Raw genomic sequence first — 19,277 nt, forward strand, 5'->3', positions numbered from 1 at the left:
TATATATGTGTGTATATATATTTCTCTCCAGGTAGCACGCTTTATATTATCTGTAATAATAATCGCCAAATGTCCTATTTCGGGGTTAGGATCATCTATAACATTCCGTTTATAAAATTGGCATTTATATATAATAACATTCAGGAAGAGGAAAGGTAGAGGGACATAAGTCAATGCTGGCTACCAATAAAATAGTAATACATTTATTCTGCACAGTAGTTTTGTCCAACACTGATCTTAACACCGAAAAGAAATATATATATATATATATATATATATATATAACTCGCTCAAGTAACTTTCGAAAAGTGATATTCTTTCTTTATATATGAAGCATACCTACGATGTGACGGCGTTCTTAGGCCTAGAGAATTGATAATTATTGAAAATAGGCGGGAACCTTTTCTTTATATATATATATATATATATATATATATACATCGGCGTCTCCCCACCCACTGACGACCAACCCGTACTTCATTCCACTACATTACTTACGTACCCTTCATTACATTGCACTAAAAGAAATGAGTTTTCAGCATATTCAGACTCCTTTGACACTACTCACATTCTGCCACATGAACGAAGTATTCTTACGAATTATAACCTTTCCAGCATTTTCAAGAGCTTTTAAAGAAACATGATTAAATAATATCCTAATTAATGACCACATATTAGTGACGCCAATTATTATAATACGTGCCATCTAAACATTACGAAAACAATGTGATTTCTGTCTTTTAGTAGAGTAAATAGGTACCGCGTGGGTGTCTGGGAGGTCAGAAGGACCACAATAGTTTAGAGAAGAATAGAGACAGAACTTGGCTTACCACGTCACAGTTGATAATACGAATACGTACTGCATCAATAGTCATATTAACACGAATAGCTCCCGGTCATTCTCAGTGCAACTATTCCTTTAAGGAGCATGCGGGTTTTGGAAAAGTAGTTCTGTCGTTTCTGATTCCTAACACAGTAAAAAAAACAAGGAAGAAAAAGCTGCAACTGAACACCAGTACTTTTAAAGGAAGCCTTGCAGTTATTGTCTTATATTTTTCATCATTTAATATCAGTACTCAATCAATCAAGTTGATATCATAAAACCAAAAGAAGGCGAGGGGGAAATTTGCATTATAATTTGGGTGCGTACATATATATATATATATATATAGTTATTGGTGTTAAATAAAACTCACAAAAAGAGACACCCTGACAGCGTCGTTCACTGTAAGGTACTATGTTAATGGTGATAAAGAATCACTATAAGAACATCGTCATGTTTACCTCAAATTTTACTGTTACTTATTTCAGCAGTACTGATAGAAACTTCCGTGTGTCCTCCTTGTATTAGCTCTATACAACATCAGCGTGGTCGGTACATGGTGAGTATAAGCAGATTGAGAATACACTGTCTTTCGGGTGCAACAAACCCCTTTTCCTGCGAACTGTAAGAATACAACGGCTTTCGATCTTGGATTTGAGCATCTAGCCGACAGAGGGCATTAAATAAGGGGAGAATAGGCAGAAAAGGTTCATCCTGTACGGATCTCTCTATCGCTCCTGACCATTCAGTCACAATTCGTTTATTCCATCCATTCTATTGACAAGGACGAGGTCGTTTATGAGTGCCGTTTATGCAAGCCAATATTCACATTCACACAAATGCCGGAACAGACAAAAACAGATACATTCGTGTACTTGCAGACAGAGACTTGCCTCACTTACCCAATGAATCATATGTCGATCCCTTTGTATAACGTATATATCTATGTAGGTACACCACTGTACTGTTGGTTGACACGCAGTGTCAAAACCAAATATAATCAATGTTTTTATGGTGACTACGTTGATTGAGGTTTCGCTGTTACTTTTGCACAGGCGTAGGTATTCGATACAAGTCGACTACCTCCATTCAAAGCCCCATTGAAAATGTGTGACCTGTCCGCGACAGTGAGTCAAGGCGCTGGTTCGACGGATAGGCTTTTGATGAAGAACAGCATGGGGCGAATAATTCGTCTAGACGAGAGGCTACAAATGTCACCAGCCGCCGCCTTATCAGCATCAGAATCATCATCATCGTCGTCGTTGTAGCTATTCTTGTTGTTGTTGCTGCCGCCATCAATAGGCAGGTGGCGCCATTAGTATCTCTCAGGTTCATGCACATTTTCTGCCGAACACCTAACGCACAGGTAACGTGGTCGATGAGTGAAACATACTTAACAGCTTGACTGAGCAACGAATGCAACATGGTAAAAACATGCGTAAAATATTTTCTAATCTAATTTAGTACTGTAATATAGTTTAACAAAACACATCAATAGCGCTTCAGAATTACATGTTAGATGAATGAATGAAGATCAATTGAAGAATTAAAATAGAACTAAGTGCAAAAAAGAAACTCGTTCGTAAAGTTCAGGTAAAAGAAATAATCTAATAAGATGGTCAATACTACAATAAATCTATTAATAAAACTACTGTGCGTGCAAAACCTAACGAAAGTAAAAGGATCATCAACCAAAACGTAAACATCTATTTATGGGGAACCACGATCCGGTCGCAAGTAGGATAAAACTGGGATTAAAATGGAAATGAGTAGAGACTAAAAGCTATTTTACGAGAAAAACTCGTTCAATGAGAAATCTACGTTAAATGGAGCCAACGAACGTGCACTATCATACATCGATCCAATGTCCGACTTTGCATCGTATCTCTCTTTACTTCTCTTTTTGTAGCGTCAACGCTCTCACTCTGCTAAAAACAGCAATCTGCCACTGCGGCAGTATAATGTTAACATTGAGTTACCGCCAAAATAAAAAAACATAGCACCTGCCCGTTACCGCAAAGTCACTTTCTACGTAGGTCTCGTTGATACTACAGTATATTTACTTACTGAACATATCAAACAATCTAAATTTCGCTTTTAAGCGAAACGAACTTAAGCAAAAGTGCTGAATTGTTAACGGACGTTTTAAACACGGCACAGCTACCTTGCCGTGCCTGTGCTTGCTCCTTTCAAGGGATTCAGTGCACGACATTTCCCTTTTCGTTTTTCAGCGATGGATCTTGCTTACATAGGTTTTGTCTTTCTGGTTTCGTTTTCATGTACTTTATTCGGGAACCATAAACGTGTGAACATCAGTATTAACTCTCACTAGTGTTGTCTCAAAAGATGAGAGGCTCAGCCCAAAAACCCAAAACAATTTTTTATCCATTTGTTTGAAGCGTAATCTATCGAATTAATAGGGAATTTGATATATCTCAATTACGGTGCATTCGCCGGTCGCCGAAAACCTTATCTTCATCTCAGTAAAGGCTTTGAGTTTGAGAACTGCAGGAAGCCGGCGAAGTGATGCACACATGACACACGGGCTTACCACTCTAGTTTTTTCTTATAGCTTGAAACACACACACAAGTGTTTGTCTATGCTTCTCGCAGAAGAAGAACGCCCGGGACCAAATTGTCAGGGCCTTCAGAGATCCTTTTCACTGAGCAGTTCGGCGGACTCCTCCGAAAACAGTCCGCCGCACCGATCCGTTTTCCACGTCAGATGCTACAACCAATCAAGGATGAACGTCAACCAGTATCTCCCTTGAAGTCAAATACTTTCCGGACATCTTCTAGAAATATCTAATCAAACTAGGTCATCCCAATTTTTCAACGCCATGTTTTTCTTTTACAAACGTCTATGCAACTCGAGTTCGAAATAATATTGACTAATTTAAAGTCAACTGGCGAAACCAGAAAGAGTTATTATAGTCATAAAAAAACCTGGTAAATTTCAATTTACATCAAAATCTTCAATTTAAATTTCTCTATTTAACCTTTTGCGACTTCATGCTATTTTTTAGGATCCACAGCCTTCTTTAAGTTACAGGAGTGTATTTTTAATAAATTTAAGGGAAATCTCTTCCTGTATTTGTGTATGATGAAAAAGCGGTCAGATCGGCCGCGTGCTTAGGCACGTAAACATCGATAGAAATATTTATAGAGTCAAATTAATCGCAACCTTGAAACACTGGCTTGAGTATCAACGGGATTATCGTTAATTGCCAAGAGTCAATGTTAGACACTGAAGTAGTAGATCAGCCAATTATCTGTAGTGTTAATATTGTGTCACACATTAAAAGTAGCAAGAACTATTGATCGATTAATGTGTTAGGGTAGAGGTAAGCGGGAGCCTATTTATCGAGCAGTTTCAAGTCGTTTTGGTTTGATTGAAGCGTGCATAGTTTGTAAAACCCACCACCAAGTGCGATAGGAAGCAGGTGAGTTGTGCAACGATGAATGTGAAAGCTGAGAGGCAGTTGGCTGGCGGTGTAAGAGATCGAAGTGATGCAGCTCCAAACCCGTCTCACGTTTTTAAGATTGCGACGGGTCGTCTAACCCCGTTCGGTCGACCTGCAAGCCGCCTTTCTGGTCCTTGGCCAGTATTAGATGCTATCTCCTGAGCGAAACCCACTCATCATCCGACCTGAATTTAGGGGGTTGTAAAACTTCGTAGTTGTAGGCACTGTCTCTTTCTAATCTATTTAGATCGAGTTCAGCTGCTGTCTTTGCGATTGTATTGTATTCAGATTTAGAGGTTCTTGCACGGGCGCGAAGTAAACGCGTGCGTTTACTATTGACACATAGATAGTACAAGATGCAGTCACTGTTGATACGAAAAGCCACGAATGTTTTGATGCGTCTATAATTGATCGGATTGCTCTGTAACCAACTGTAAGTGATAGTTAAAATCGACGGCTGTAGGGCTACGAGGCATGCTTCGCCCATACTTCATGTAGACACCCGTTTACACATGCAGGCGATGATCATTCACACACGCAAAGCGGAATAAAATAGTCTGAAAAAAAAGGCTTTTCTTGCAAGGATCGTATCAAGCGTAAGGTCTTTCTGAAATTATAGCCTATCGATTAACAGTGCTGAGGTCATTCAACTGTGTATTTAGATTATAACTTTCCTAGTAGCGCACCCACGAACACATTGGATAGTGCTGTATGGTTGTTTGAGAATGGAGGGATCAATCATTGTTTGATAGTCGTTATTTAGAGACGTTCGCTGCGCGCGTATAGACTCAGCAGAGCAGGATTACCTCAGCATAGTCCTTTAAGTGGGCTTTGGCTAGATAACATTACGGATACAACGTTCAGCATTTCGGGATTATCTGGTTGCACCTATTCAGTTATTTTACTATTATACGACAGCCGGTGGCACCGACAACATTGCACATCTCAGACAGAAAGAGTTACTAAATAGGAACCATGAAAAAAAATTTTTTTAAAGGAACAATCTTTGAAAAAACGTGAAGTAGAAACATCTACAAAACTGGATGATAGATATTATTGTGTGAATACGTTATTCGAATGAAATGTATTACAAAAACGAAGATCGTATGTTTTCTGATCGTTACTCGAGCCCCAGCTTTGCAAAGTGCAAGCCAACAATATGACAACAAAGTTGTGTATATGTACGAGAGCAGGGAGTTAACTAAAGATCTTTTTAAAATTATAAATAACCACCGAAAGTCAGCATCCCCTGTGCCTCACCGCAAGAAAAATTACTACTTCAGAGTAAGTACGCTCTCACTGGTGAATGTTTCGTTGGAGACACTGTTTGTCAGCTATTAGATTCTGTTTATACTAAATAGTGTGTCTTTGATTTTTGTCAGTGTTATTGTAATGATATCCTAATAAATGGCAGAAGCAAGCTGAGGCCGTACCGAGAATAGACAAAGAAATAGAAACAGTTTTGTTAAGATCAAATATTTCTGAATAAGCTGTCATCATATCGTTAATTCCATTGATTATAACTATCATGATACTGACCACTTCAGTGTAACAGGGTTGACTGATAAATATGACAAAACAGATAGATATTAGAGTTGATAATCGCTCGTAACAGTCACTTTTTTTTCTGAATAACAAAAGTATTTCGCTTTAGTAAAAGTCAATATATTATGAAAAATGACATTTAGATCGCCGTCACAAAAGTTGACGCTCAATCATAAGAGAAAAATACGCTTTTTTGATTAATTGCTATTGATCTGTTACGTTGGTGCGTATGGAAAGCTAGCTGGCTGTCGCGCAGGCCGAGGGTTGCATTCGTGATACATAACATACGTTGGTGTTTGCCTACCTAGTCAAATGAGGTTTCATTAAAAGCGAGTTATCAGTTCTGCTTTCCGTACACACATCAGCAGCAATCGGCTCGTTTTAATAGAGCTCTTGTCTGATGGCGTAATACACCATTCGCTCGGTAGTTATAGAGTTAGGGAATAGTCATATGCAGGCTACCTTAATGAAGAGGAGTATATATGATGCTCGGATATAGGGGTACTACAAGAAACCGTTTCGCATTTCTCGTTTCCGCAATAACAACAAAAATGGCCAAACGTCTCGAAAACGAACTTCATTAAAGAGCACCGAGAGGATGTTCAGGATGTTTAAAGTTTTCTGGTCAAAAAAATGTTCCATTACTGTTCCAGGTACTTCTGTTAACTGATAAATGCGTTCATTGTAAAATGACAACAAGTGTAAAATAGTTAATCTGTACCAGTAATCTGTTGATTAGCTGCTCAATGTGTAGTACAGTTTTAGCTTTGGCTTACGTGTATTCTAATCACACGTTGTAGCACAGTTTCTAGTAAAAAAAAAAAAAAATGTGAATTACATCAGTGATCAGCCCAATAGAAGCAATTAAAAAAAAGGCCATTTCTTCACAGTACGGCCGACATTTGCTTTAGAGTGCATCACATGTTTTGTCTGTTTACAGGAACATAGAGAAAAAGGGTACGTAGTATAGAGGTCATAGGAATACTTTCCTTTTAGCACAAGTTCGCATCTGATGAATGCCATTAAAAGAAATCTGCTATTGTTGTTGAGATTAAAACGTCACGGCTGTGGTACCCTGATCATTACGTGCGCACTATCACCTGTGGTTATTGAAGGTGTGCGAAGAGTTAATTACTCATGGCAGATGCAAGGCGCAAACTTCGATGCATCACCGAGCGGCAGCTGCAGAGCAGAATTTGTTACAAACATACTCTATGATAGATTACTACACGCGTGTAGACGTGTTTGCGCATCAAGTGAACATCGATGTGCCAGGTTGCAACTGGACGACGTCTCAAGACTGGCAGATGTAATAAGATAGTGAGGCAGGCACTGCAAAGGCGTTCTGAATCTGTGCATGGTTGGTTGAACAGGGCGGCTTCTGCCTGATCTGCATGTTTCGCCTGCTATTTTCTGCGGAAGTGGACTGGCTTTTAACGCACCTGCCGCTGGGTTCGATATGACTGAGTGAGACTTACTGGAACTCGTCATCTGAGCTGAGCAGCGTCGTCTTTTCAGTATGTCCCGGTGGGTTTTGGCCAACCATGCGGTTGATACCTGAACGGATTATTGAGGCTACTCCTCCACTGCCGCCTGCTGCGCCTCCAGCGTTTACACCTGAAACGGAGCCTCCAGAGACTGCACCAAGACCTGAACCTGTCCCTGAACTCGCTCCACCTAAAGCCTCATTGCCTGGAGAAAGTAAAAAGCAGGAAACGATTGCGTGGGAATATTTAAATGGGAAATGCTTCAATAAATCAACATCTCATAATACCCTAGTCTTTTAAATATCTACGTATTTGTGATAATTATGTAACTGTATGACTTAACGATATTAATTATTATCTTTAACAAACCTGTTGCAGGTAGTGCCGCGGGCGGTTGTTGAGGTGAGATAACTTGCTGTGGATGATGTCCATGACCGCCCTGTGGGGCAGTATATTGTGTGTACTGCTGGTACTGCGGATGGAAGTTATGAATAGCGTCGTTCATGATGTCCTTCGGGTTCATTGTCTCCTAAAGGGCAAAACACAATGACGACGTAGAAAACGATATACGACTGTTCAAAACAACTTGTTTAGTGATAACAATTCATTTTGTAATAATAAATATATCGACTTCATGATATCCTTTGTATTTATGAAAAGCTTCAAGTCTGCCATTGTGGAAATGTAAAAATGCCATATAATGCCAAGGCTTCGTGGCAATAACCGAGTATGCAGGTGTCACAGATAGGTTCTAAGCCACTATACAGATATGTACTTTGCCTTAATCACAACTTGTTATATCAGCTATAGCCAAAATGTTAATCTTTACAAACAATAACATTTCGAAACTAATAACTAGACTTTTTTCGTATTACTGATGGCATCGGCATATAACATAGTTGATCGGCGCTGACCTGTGCTTCGGCACCTTCATTTTACTGTAAATCTTTAGAGTAAACTGCGTATATCGTTAAATGGTCAGGCGACATAAGCCGATACATATTCTAACCCTGGTCAGTCCCTGCAGAGGGTTTGAATAGCTAGTTCCATGCCTTCGATATTTTTCTGTGTCGTATTTTCTGAACAAAGTATATTCGAGTCTGAAGTGACAACCAGTAATCTGTCCATTTGCTATCGCCGACTTGTTTACGCTGTTGTTGCCATTTTCTACAAATGGATTCCACTTACCTTAAGACTCGACGAGATCGACTGCATTGTAACTGTGCGTCCGGTCTGCATACCACTCCCGTGAGCATAGACTCGGACAGGGAACGCGTAACGCAGAGCGATTGCAGCGAAAAACATCTCCACACAAATAAGGAAATTCTGGTAGGCTGCCGATACCGTGCCGGCCGAAACCGCGCTATGCATTGTGTCGTTACTGCCATGACCGCCAAAAATCGACGGCGTGTCTTTGATGAAGCCGTATTTCTCCATAATGGCCAAAAGGACGCCCTGCCAAAAGGACAAGAAAATCACCGATTTGACCGTGAAGAATTTCCACACTGGATCAAACGGCTTCAACAGGTCTTTCGTTGCGAAGTAGAACAGCACGAGACCGTAGAGGGCGAGCGATACCGAGAAGTTGTAGATAATGGTGATATAAAGATAGGCGGTGTCAGCTCTCCAATCGCCATCGCGATACTTTCCAAATGGCTGCAGTATGAGAATGATAAGGCTCATGAGCGGCTTGATTGCGCAGAACTGCAGTGTGGCCTGTTTGCAGAATCGGAGGAAACCGATCGTGTACGTTCGACCCTGAAGGCAGCAGGTCCCATACCAGAAGGAGGACTGGATGGCCTTACCACGGATCTCCGACATGATATTGCCCTCCCCTCCTAGGTATTCGTAGCAGAGTGACAGGAAACTGTAGATCACAAACGCTTCATACCAGTCGCGTACCGAGTTAAAATAAATGTAGTAGTTCTCTCTGAAGAACAGAAGGGAGAGCCACGAGTCGAAACCGTAGATAGGAATAAAAAACAGGATTCTGATGATCCATCGTTGTTCTGATGGCAGCGTATAGAAGCGCAGGTGCTGGTAGATCTGTAAGCGGTAACAACGAAACAACAGTTAATCCCTTTGAACACCGAGCAAGCTAGTCAATCAATCAACGAAAGCCATTCATTACTATGCTTTATTTTAGATGTCTACTTCATTCTGTATGTAGTGAAATTATACTGCCAAATGTACCTGGTGGCATGTGATGATTAACGCAGCCCAGACGAATGCTCCCGATATCGCTTGTGCTCCTGTGGTTTGTAGGAAGGTGGGCGGCTGTTGGTCGTACGCTGGTGAGGACGTCGACTCCATCGCACCGACTCCACCTAAAGCACCGATTGTTGCTATTGTTGTTGTTGTTGTCGTAGTTGTTGCTGTGTCATTACTCAATACGGTAATCGCCGTTGTGTTCACTAACGTTGTTAGAACAGATTCCGTTGAAGCTGAGCTCATTTCGTTTGACCAAAATCCTATCAAAAGAGAATCCAAACGCTGGCCTCTTAGTGGGAAGGCGGCTCACAATATGGTAGTAATGATATAGTCGGCACCGCAAATTAGGTAAAATAGAATTAGTATAGAGAATCGCAGTTAATGTATCTTGCTTATACCTGAAGATAATCGTGAAAAATGAACTATTTCTCAATTTAAGGAGTACCTAGTCCGAACTACCCTCTTCTGCATAACTTCATTCATGGCAAATATTAATACCGACGATATACAGCAACCTCTGCCTGCAATTTTGTTGCACCTTTACTGGATGCTAGTATATGTTCGGAAAATACATGACAAAATCTTAATACATCGATGCTGTATCCGCACTTCTTCGCCAAACAAAGACTCACTGTTTATGAGACGACAACCAGTGGTAAATAATTATATCCTTTACAATATAAAAATAAAATATATTTCTCGCAATGTTGCTCTAACCGTCGACAATGCCAAAGACCGCCGTAACGAAGATGTTCTTGATAACTTTTAACAGCGAATGGCACTTCGGTCTGCCGTCCGGCGTATAAAATTCTTCGGCTTTATCATAAACCTAGTGGAATCAGCCACAGTCATAGAATGTAAACACAACAAACAACTCGACTTTTGTACTATTGATGTATAGTCCAATCAATAAGTAGATGTCTCAGTTACCGAAGTCGGATTTGTTGTTTCGGCCCGTTGTGTACGTCATGTATTTATTTGAATAAGATTATGATCAAGCAGTCTATACATTAGATACGGAAATTCGGAATGAAATTATTTAAAAACAGAATATTCTGTTCTGGCAAACGTCCAATGGTCCTAGAAGTTTAGCCTTCATAGTATGCGCACTACCTAATGAACTGAAGCTAAATCTAATTGATATTTTGTACAGGTTGCCAATTTTGCTATTTTCAAAACATTCCCAAAAAGGTTCCGGTTTATTTTTGACGGACAATGTAGCGCTAAGAGGTATTACTTGCAAGCGTTCCTGAACCTTTAACTTAACAGGAACTATATAGGTAAAAATCTTGTATATATAGATAACGAGTACGCTGGATGTATTCTACACCTAGCCTCTGCATTTTAGCAAGTTTTGAGGACTCTAGGGGTCAGGTGTCTTCCTATTTTTGCATAATAGAGGGTCATTCCATATTACATGTCCCAATCTCCATGTTTGTGTTAACAGTGTAGGTACATCTCGAACGACTTCAGCTGACCATATGGTAATATATGCGGATATACTTCGGTTATGTCAAGCCATGTCTGGCTACTCCTCTATACAATCTTAGATGTAACTGAGCGGAAGGCCGTCATCATAGAACGACTACAACTGTCATCGGCGTATTATTTACATATTTATCAGTGATCTCTCCAATATCAGCGGTAGTAACAGCGCAACAGTACAGTTGTTAGTTCAGACCCTAATAGCGTGTCTTTTTGCAAATGACAATGAGTCTTTAAAAGGATGGGAGATTCATTCTAGCTCTCATTCTTCGTTCGTGTGTTGCTGGGCGGCCCAACGTCAATTCTGCCTGGCCGTTGACACAACTTCCGTCCGAGTGCGTGCACTAAACCACTATGGGTTTGAAAAAAGGTTACGAAAAGATATTTTACGTTCTTGACAGTACAATGGTTGACTACCAACAAAGGAAATTAAAGGAGAACTATGGTGAGGTTGAGATAAAGATTTGAATAATGTCATCCTTACCCACCCTTGACTGATATGGAGGTTTTATCGTTTCCAACTAGTTATCTGTTGTGTGCGCATGCACGTCTACTTTATTAACGTTTTGATAAAAAAGACCAACCTGTGTTAGATGTATGGGTAATAATTAAAACTACTGTTTTTTGATAAATTTATATACATAATAAATATATAAACAAAAATAAATATATAAAAAAAACTGAAAGCTTATTTCCAAATGTTGTAATCGTCAGTTGACTGTCGTCGTTAACTAATGCTGTTCATTATCAACGCACGGTTATGTAATATCTTGTATTGCTGACTTAATCGATGTTGTGTCATGAGAAGGTATAATTGACAATATTAAGGTGATTATATTAATTATTTGCTTTATTTGGCCATGTTAAAACCTTTACATACTTGATCATTCGGAGCAGATGACAAGCTTAAGGCCATTTAGAGCGCTCATGAACCTATTGTGAAAGGCAAATAGCAATTGTGAAGATTTTATTAACAAAATGTATAATGGCCTTAACAAATTCGTTTACAAAGTCAAGATGAAATCGCTTTCGATTTATTTTTTACGACAATAAGCCATGATTACATGAACGATTACTATAGCATATATAACCTCGAGATTTCAAAGTTTTTTTTAATGTTATTTAGTACTTCATGCTGTACGCTCCAATATTCCATTGCTCCATTGTGGTTAGTACGGCGAAATATGTTATCAGGCGTTACCCAAAATAACCTCCCTATATGATAAATTGCACGATCTTTATGTTGACGAACAATCTTTTCTATACTGCGCTGTGCACATAACACAGGATTCACATGCAGGATTGTCGATTTGTTAGTAGGTATTATTGCCCAACAAGTTTTAATCGAATTGCGAGTAGCCTATTTGAGGTAATAAAAGTCATGTCGATGTAATCTCAAAATATTTTTAAAGACCAAAATTAATAACGGAGCGCAATTTTCGAACAACCAAATTAAAAAAAATCCGTAATTGGTTATAAAAAGAGAATAGGAAATAAAAGTTGGTGTAATAGTTTTATAAAGACTTACTGATTATTTCTGTATCAACAAAATAGGTATAACAACGAGACGATGCCAGAATTTTTCGATGTGCAATTTAATTACATATTAATGATCTATAATGCAATAGTTGTTATTAACGAACAATTCGGGTTGGCACACAAGTATTCCAGTCGCCCTGACGACTATACCAATCATTGTTGCTATAGGTTTTTTGATATTCGAAGTCACCCAATTCGCGTTGACAATAAGATTAATCAATAATTATGATTGAGTTTTTACATGGCTTCCCTTTTAATATAACGTTAATCGTCACAGCGATGAACGAACTGGAGTGATCAAATAATCAAAAGCACGATTACAGAAGTAATCACATCACACGAATAACGCTACTACGCTTGCTTATAGTTTTTCTGGCACTTCAAGCGAAAAAGACAGTAACGAGTCGTCTGCAGGCTGACGCTCGAAACGGCCGACATCCACAAATTTCGTAGAAGTCGAAATGTCGGGCGTCATCTAGATTCCGTGGCCTGTCATCACGAGACCGAAATCAAGTAATGGTTAGTAACGCAGATACCGGTAAGCACTGAGAACCTGCGTTTGATACTGCGTCGCTTCCTACACAGAGTTATGATGGAAAAAGCGATACTTAACTTTTAAATATCACTTTTAAGTGTCCTCGTACAAAAAAATCGTCTTGTTTGACATCGGCAGTCGTTGTATGCGACAGATATTTGCACAAAGAGAATTTGTGCAGCATTAAATAGAAATACCCGGATTTACTGGCAACAACAGGAATGTTGTGACAACAGAACTTTTTTCGTAAGAATAAGAAGAAGAAAAAACCGCTCACCGAATATACCCCCAAACCAATATAGTATCTTACGAGTAGTGATAGTAACAACATCATAGTACGTACATTGAGTAGGCGTAACGTATTCGTTCAGAAAAAGTTCAACTAAGAGCGGTTAAGCGATGTTCAAAGAACATGACGCAAAGTTAATTTCGTACGCTTGAACTTTTGTGTTCTCTAAGCACAAAAGTTGAACAAGCGAAATTTATTTTTGGTAGAATTTATGCAAGCATTTTGTTGCGAACACGTTGATAATAGAGGATTTCGGTTTTCAAAATATTATATAGCACAACAGCACGTTTCTAGCGGAAGTACAGAACTGGTAGGTAGACAGACGAAAGGGTCCAATTCTCGCGACGCCTTCCATGTAGCACACCTTTTGCTGTCATGGTCTTTTAGGTTTTACTCATAGAGAGGACTTTACACTGAACAATATAATGGGCAAGTAGCTGTTGCTATGTGTGGTACCCGCCTGTATAACAGTAAACTGCTCCATACAGCGACCGCGTTTGATTAACTATTAACATCCAAACTTAAATGGACAAAATAGACACCGCTTAGCTCCGAATCCTGTTGACTACAGACCAGATGCAATTGACAGGTACATTTCAGGCCGGGTCAACCGCGGTCAAACCGGGTGCTTGATTGGAGTCGTGACTTTGTTCGGCGCAGTTGCTTTGTTATACCTTTGCGCTTCCCTCATTAATCTATTGAACTAAGCCTTGTTGTCATTACCTCGTCGCAGATTCTCGCAGATTGTTGTGTATCCTGTACTCTAGTTTCTGTTTCTAGTCATTCAGTTCCCTTGTTCTATTAATTTCTTTATCTTGTTCCTTCGTTTTTAGTCACCCCCTCGTTTTCCACATATTTTCAATTTATAACACATCTGGGCTTATGTCAAGCCCATAAGACATAAGTTCTGCAACCGGTTTCGGCTCTCTACCATCCTTTCAAATATTTCCACAAGCGGCTATCTCTATGATTTGACATCATGTAACCGTATTTGCAGGTGCTACTGATTATTCCTGAATAGTGCTAATCATTATTTATAGAATAATATTACTATTATTATTCACTAGCTTCAAATGATTTTCATTTAGTCTCATGACCTTAAATATGTTTACCTTTGCACTCAAACTTTACCGATTAGCTTGTTGTATTTTTTATGCCAGAATACGACTGACTCTTCGTTGAAATTTAACGCTATAGTTCGCTTTGCCAATCAAGGCACACAATCAATTCTTACGAAACTAGAATCTACCTCAAACGAAAGTTAAGTCTCCCCAGTTAATGATCAAGTGCTGAACAGCACAGTCACCCAAAACTAAGAGGGGTGGAATAATGAGCGAAAGTTACCACCGAAATAGGCAAACTTCCTATTTTTCGGCATAGGGTATGACACGTACCATACTAGCAATTACGCGCTCATGACATCCAGCTTTTATGTTACTTTTCTTCGGGTACAGATTCAGTAGCGGTGTACGCGTGGTCCAATCGTTCGGCCCGAACCCCTGTACTATTTTATGTCCTATGATTTGTAATGGTACAAATTTTTAGATTTCACTAAGAAACTCGCTCGATACTTTACCGCGGCTATGTAACCAGCGGTGGCATCTGGGACATCTAGTCTTCGTTATTCATGTCGAATACTTGCATTGGGTTCTTTAGTGGCACTGCAGTAACTTCGAACAGCTTTCGTACTTTTTTAAATCCTTATCGTACGACTCATCGGGCTGCATCCAAATTTGCCCTTTTAACATTACACGTTAGTATTACCATCGTAAGCAAGGCCTGATGTGTATCAACAAAAGGGGACCGTTTTCAGGGAATGATGGAATCAGTAAATTCATTGATTGCACATGTTTACGTGCGTACGCGTGCGTTGTCGTCGACTTGTCAGTTGATGTTCTTTGTACATGATATATTGGCTAGAGAAAAAACGCACTGATTGTGCTACAATCTTTTAAGGATTACAAGAGGTATCAAATTATCTTATCTTTCACAAATTACGTCCTTAAATAAGAGTTGTAAACAGTGCGTTAGAACACGGAGTACTATTATCGATCGTTCCATCTACTGGGACGTAACGTATTATACGTACCATTGTTATATTCGCTATACTCAGTATAACAATTGCTTTGTTTGGTGAAAGCCCACGATATGGGCTAGATGGAGAGATAATCACTTACTATAGCTGCAAAATAATGAAGATATAGATCTAGATTGAAAATAATAAAAACGCGCTAATAGTACTGTGCCATATGGGAACCCTTATTGATCACTTGATATGGATCTTCTAACAACCACTCTAGTCTGCTCAGCGTTGTCGATGTGCCAAGGGGCCGCCAAGCACGAAAGCCAGTCACCAGCCTTGGTTGTGATGTTATCCTAAGGGCATCAGCAGCAGCAAAGGGAAAACTGTCCCCTGGCTGGGTAGCGAACAGAGATACAAGGTAGGGCTGAGAACCGAAGCTGCGAACGTCGAGGCTGTTACACTGCCAAATTATCCAGCACGTCACACGATCATTCAAAGCCTGCATGTCTGCTGGTGCTATACGCTCGTCTATGTACTTATATATCGAGAGCTCGACTCTCGTTTCGTTGCAACGAGCTGTTGTGAGTTCTCCGCTTTGGTGGGTTCGCTGTGTGGCGGGGAGCGCCATACGTTGCCCATACTGCTAGCTAATCTCGAAGCACATAGCGTACCCTCCTCCGCTTTCACGTATAGCAAAACATACTCGACAAAGGCGTGCGCAGATTGTCTGACTGAGTTAAGACTCTAGGGTACGAACATGTACGAAAAACCGATAACAGAGACTTCACATAATGTGGTCCGTTTGTAGGTGAACGTGGAAAAATATTGTTAGCGATTTTCGTTCTATTAGAAACACTGCACGTGCTCAATTATCTATAGACATGTAAAATCTGGCATGTTGAGAAATAGGCTTTTTATACTTTATTATACGGTTGTGCAACCAGACGAAACACAACTTTTTGTAAACCGGCTAAATCATAAAAACCAAGCGTTTTCTTAATGACATTTTTATCTATGTTGAACGTGAGACAGCACCATAATTCATCAGTATTCTTAGATGACCATTGAGACGATTTATAAAAGTGTACAGTGTAATATCTTCTTGTTCCTTGTTTCATGTTTATTGTCCTCCTTGCGGAAACCAGATGCACACTATATTTTGAACACGTCTATTTTTGCTATGTTTTTCTCTTTGAGACGGGTAATATAGAGTTGAAATGCTATACGCTACATCGCTAATATATCTATACGGGTAAGTAACATGGCGTTTATATACTGGAGAATAAAGAACTCTGCGCGGCTATCAATGGGCTGCGTTTATCATCATCATCACCTACTGTGCATTGGCTTCTGGCGGACTCCGCTGCAATGGGGGATGAGTGCCAATGACGCTACAGCTGAACAAAGCAAATTGCAAGCAGAAAGGGGCACTAGAAGAAGCGCTACTAGTTGCGGCGCTGCTAGAGTGGCAACTGGGATAGCTAGCCTTCATTTGACGATTCAGACTACGAAAGCGACGCTGCCGCTGGTTGGCTGGCTGGCTGGCTGGCTACCTGGTTGTTCTGCTGACTTCTCGGGTAACTGTTTCCGCTGCTGCAGAACCGAATGGGCGGCTAGTGGCGATGAACCCAACCACGGCCGTTTGCATGGACCACCGCGGTCAGCCGCTGCCACGGGCAAAGCCATAGAACAGTGCGATAGCCTTGACTCGAGAACCCCGCAGGTTCAAAATTTCATCGCCAACAAAGCAACGATTGTCTAGCAAGCGGAAATCGCTAACCGCACGCTATCAAAAATAATGTATATATATTATGCGGTACAGATTAGAATGGAGGCGGCGATAACGCACACCGATAGCCCGCAGTCAATCGAATTGGCTCGGCGTTAAATCAGCGTTTGATTACGCTGTTGGAACGTATCACACAGACGGCAAGACGCTTTGCAATGCGCACTGTTGGTGAAAAATGTGGGATCGTTCAACAGATTAGCATGAGTGGCTAATGCAGAACAGCGATTAGTAGGCCACCGCCTTGTATCAGCCAGTGCAAGATGAGTGTAACAGCTGGCGACAGGTGGATGCTCGTAAAGGGACTTTCAAGAGGTTGCTTTGGTGGGTGGAGGCCAGCAGTTGAACGAACAATCGACCAGCTTAACTCAATAAGCACTATCGACCCCTTCGCGAGATGAAATAGATAGGCGTTGATGAAAGATATATGTACCTTTCAAACTGAATATATACACATATATTCAATTTGGTGACATGTTTTGTGTCACTTTTGTGCGAAATACAAGCGGGATTAAGCTAAAATGTTTTATCTGAAATTAAGAGCAACTAGGCTACTATACTACGCTGAACTATAGCTATGTTTGAGTGTCGTATAGTCTTCAGTTTTCGCCACTTTCGGCATAATCAACGAGAACACAATGCAATTTTTTACAGCCTTTCAAGATGCTGACTAGCTATCCCCTTGCATGATATCTTTCCGGGTAATAATACATTTCTTCATCCCTTCGAAATTATATCGAAAACTACCAACTCAAAAAGTCAACTCACGACGTCTTGCATTCTTGCTACCTAAAACGCTAAAGGCGAAACTAGGAGCGCGAAGCCTTATTGACCTTTTTCACATGTTTTATCGACTCACAACGTTACTTGCAACACCATTGGCGAACGGCTCAATCCTATACTCACAAGAATTTTATATCTACTTCTCTTTCGTTAAATGTCATACGTTTTAGGATGTGCAGCAGAAGGTGTTAGACGGCTACGGTGCAAGAGGATTTCCTGATACAGGCACGTAGCTGGGGCCTGCATAGGCCAGGAACTTGTTCATTGCCTAATGAAACACGCCTATTTAACCAGCAGCACTACCTAACGCCACAAAGTGAGAACACAAATTTCACTTTGTAAGATCTTCCTCTTCGTTTCGTATCCGTGAGCTACTAGTCACCAGCATCGACGAAATGAAACACAGCACCTTCTCTGCTATCCACCGTTGCTGTAGTACTGCTGCTGCTCCTTACAACAGTCCCAGCTTAGAAACGACACATTCGCCTTCCTCTCCTACCGCTGGAGAATAGTTTGCTTGGCCCTGGCACTCAGGCCGGCCAGACGTCTGTCGAATAGCGTCTAAATGGACGGGATGCCGCCGTTATATTGGCGTTGTCCGAAATATCCAAAAGCGCAACGAAGTGGAATCTTCGCATCTAAATAACTCCGGTTTGAAGACGCCATTGATTATTATTCTAAAACAAATCGTAGAGAACACAACAATCGTTCAGTATATATAATGGAACACAACTATGCACATTACTATTGTTATTATTATAAATAATAGCAATAGTGTGTAAAAATATTGCATACGTTAATTTTAATGTATTACAAAAACAGTTTTGGGACTGGAATTTAAGAACTTATCCTTCTCAGGATCACTGCACAAATGTGATTTCAGGTCTCTCACTTGCTCATCGAGTAAATCATCCTCGTACCTCAAATAACAATGATAATAATGCTTAAAATTATTATCATTACCATTATTCATTCTATGTAAAAATATATAGCAATTGTTTCACTCAAACGAGGTAAAATTATTTAATTATAATTCCCAAAACTACATAAAGAAAATCAAATCTGCAATGCTGTTCGCTTTCCCATTATGCTTTCTTTAGTTACCAATTGGCTACTACCGCTATAAAAATTGATCAGTAACGCATGTCGATGCAGTGGATGATACTCATTATTTGAGTTGTGTGTAGTCAAAACAGAGTAATGAAGCTTGATGTTCTAAATAAAGGGAAAGAATTTAAACAGTAATTAGGATGTTGCTATTATATCTACAAATGCTATAAAAAAAAAAAGTAAATTCTTCAATGTAC

The 19,277-nt window shown here is 40.0% G+C and overlaps 1 protein-coding gene across 11 annotated transcripts; it reads right to left on the reverse strand.

The window, feature by feature from the left end:
* Positions 1 to 181: 181 nt before the first annotated feature.
* Positions 182 to 18,563, reverse strand: Tmep (Transmembrane endosomal protein). 11 transcript variants are annotated; one of them, XR_015329768.1, is made up of 7 exons: positions 18,134 to 18,557; positions 9,513 to 9,790; positions 8,508 to 9,365; positions 7,689 to 7,848; positions 7,311 to 7,524; positions 1,726 to 2,178; positions 182 to 1,445 (listed from the first exon to the last, which is right to left on the reverse strand). XR_015329768.1 is itself a non-coding variant. In XM_086992258.1 (7 exons), exons 3-7 carry the CDS (start codon positions 9,771 to 9,773, stop codon positions 2,139 to 2,141), a joined length of 1,533 nt encoding a protein of 510 aa, XP_086848384.1. In that variant the 5' UTR covers positions 9,774 to 9,790; positions 11,896 to 11,948; positions 18,134 to 18,563; the 3' UTR covers positions 182 to 2,138. The 11 variants fall into 11 exon arrangements, 5 of the variants coding, with proteins under 5 accessions (XP_086848384.1, XP_022666753.1, XP_022666749.1 ...); XR_015329767.1 differs by having other exon boundaries at positions 182 to 967; positions 1,285 to 2,178; XR_015329771.1 differs by adding an exon at positions 4,245 to 4,472 and having other exon boundaries at positions 182 to 2,178.
* Between the last annotated feature and the right edge of the window lie 714 nt (positions 18,564 to 19,277).

The sequence above is a fragment of the Varroa destructor genome, unplaced genomic scaffold, assembly GCF_002443255.2.
Source record: "Varroa destructor unplaced genomic scaffold, Vdes_3.0 BEIS01000006.1, whole genome shotgun sequence".
In the NCBI taxonomy this organism is placed as follows: domain Eukaryota; kingdom Metazoa; phylum Arthropoda; class Arachnida; order Mesostigmata; family Varroidae; genus Varroa; species Varroa destructor.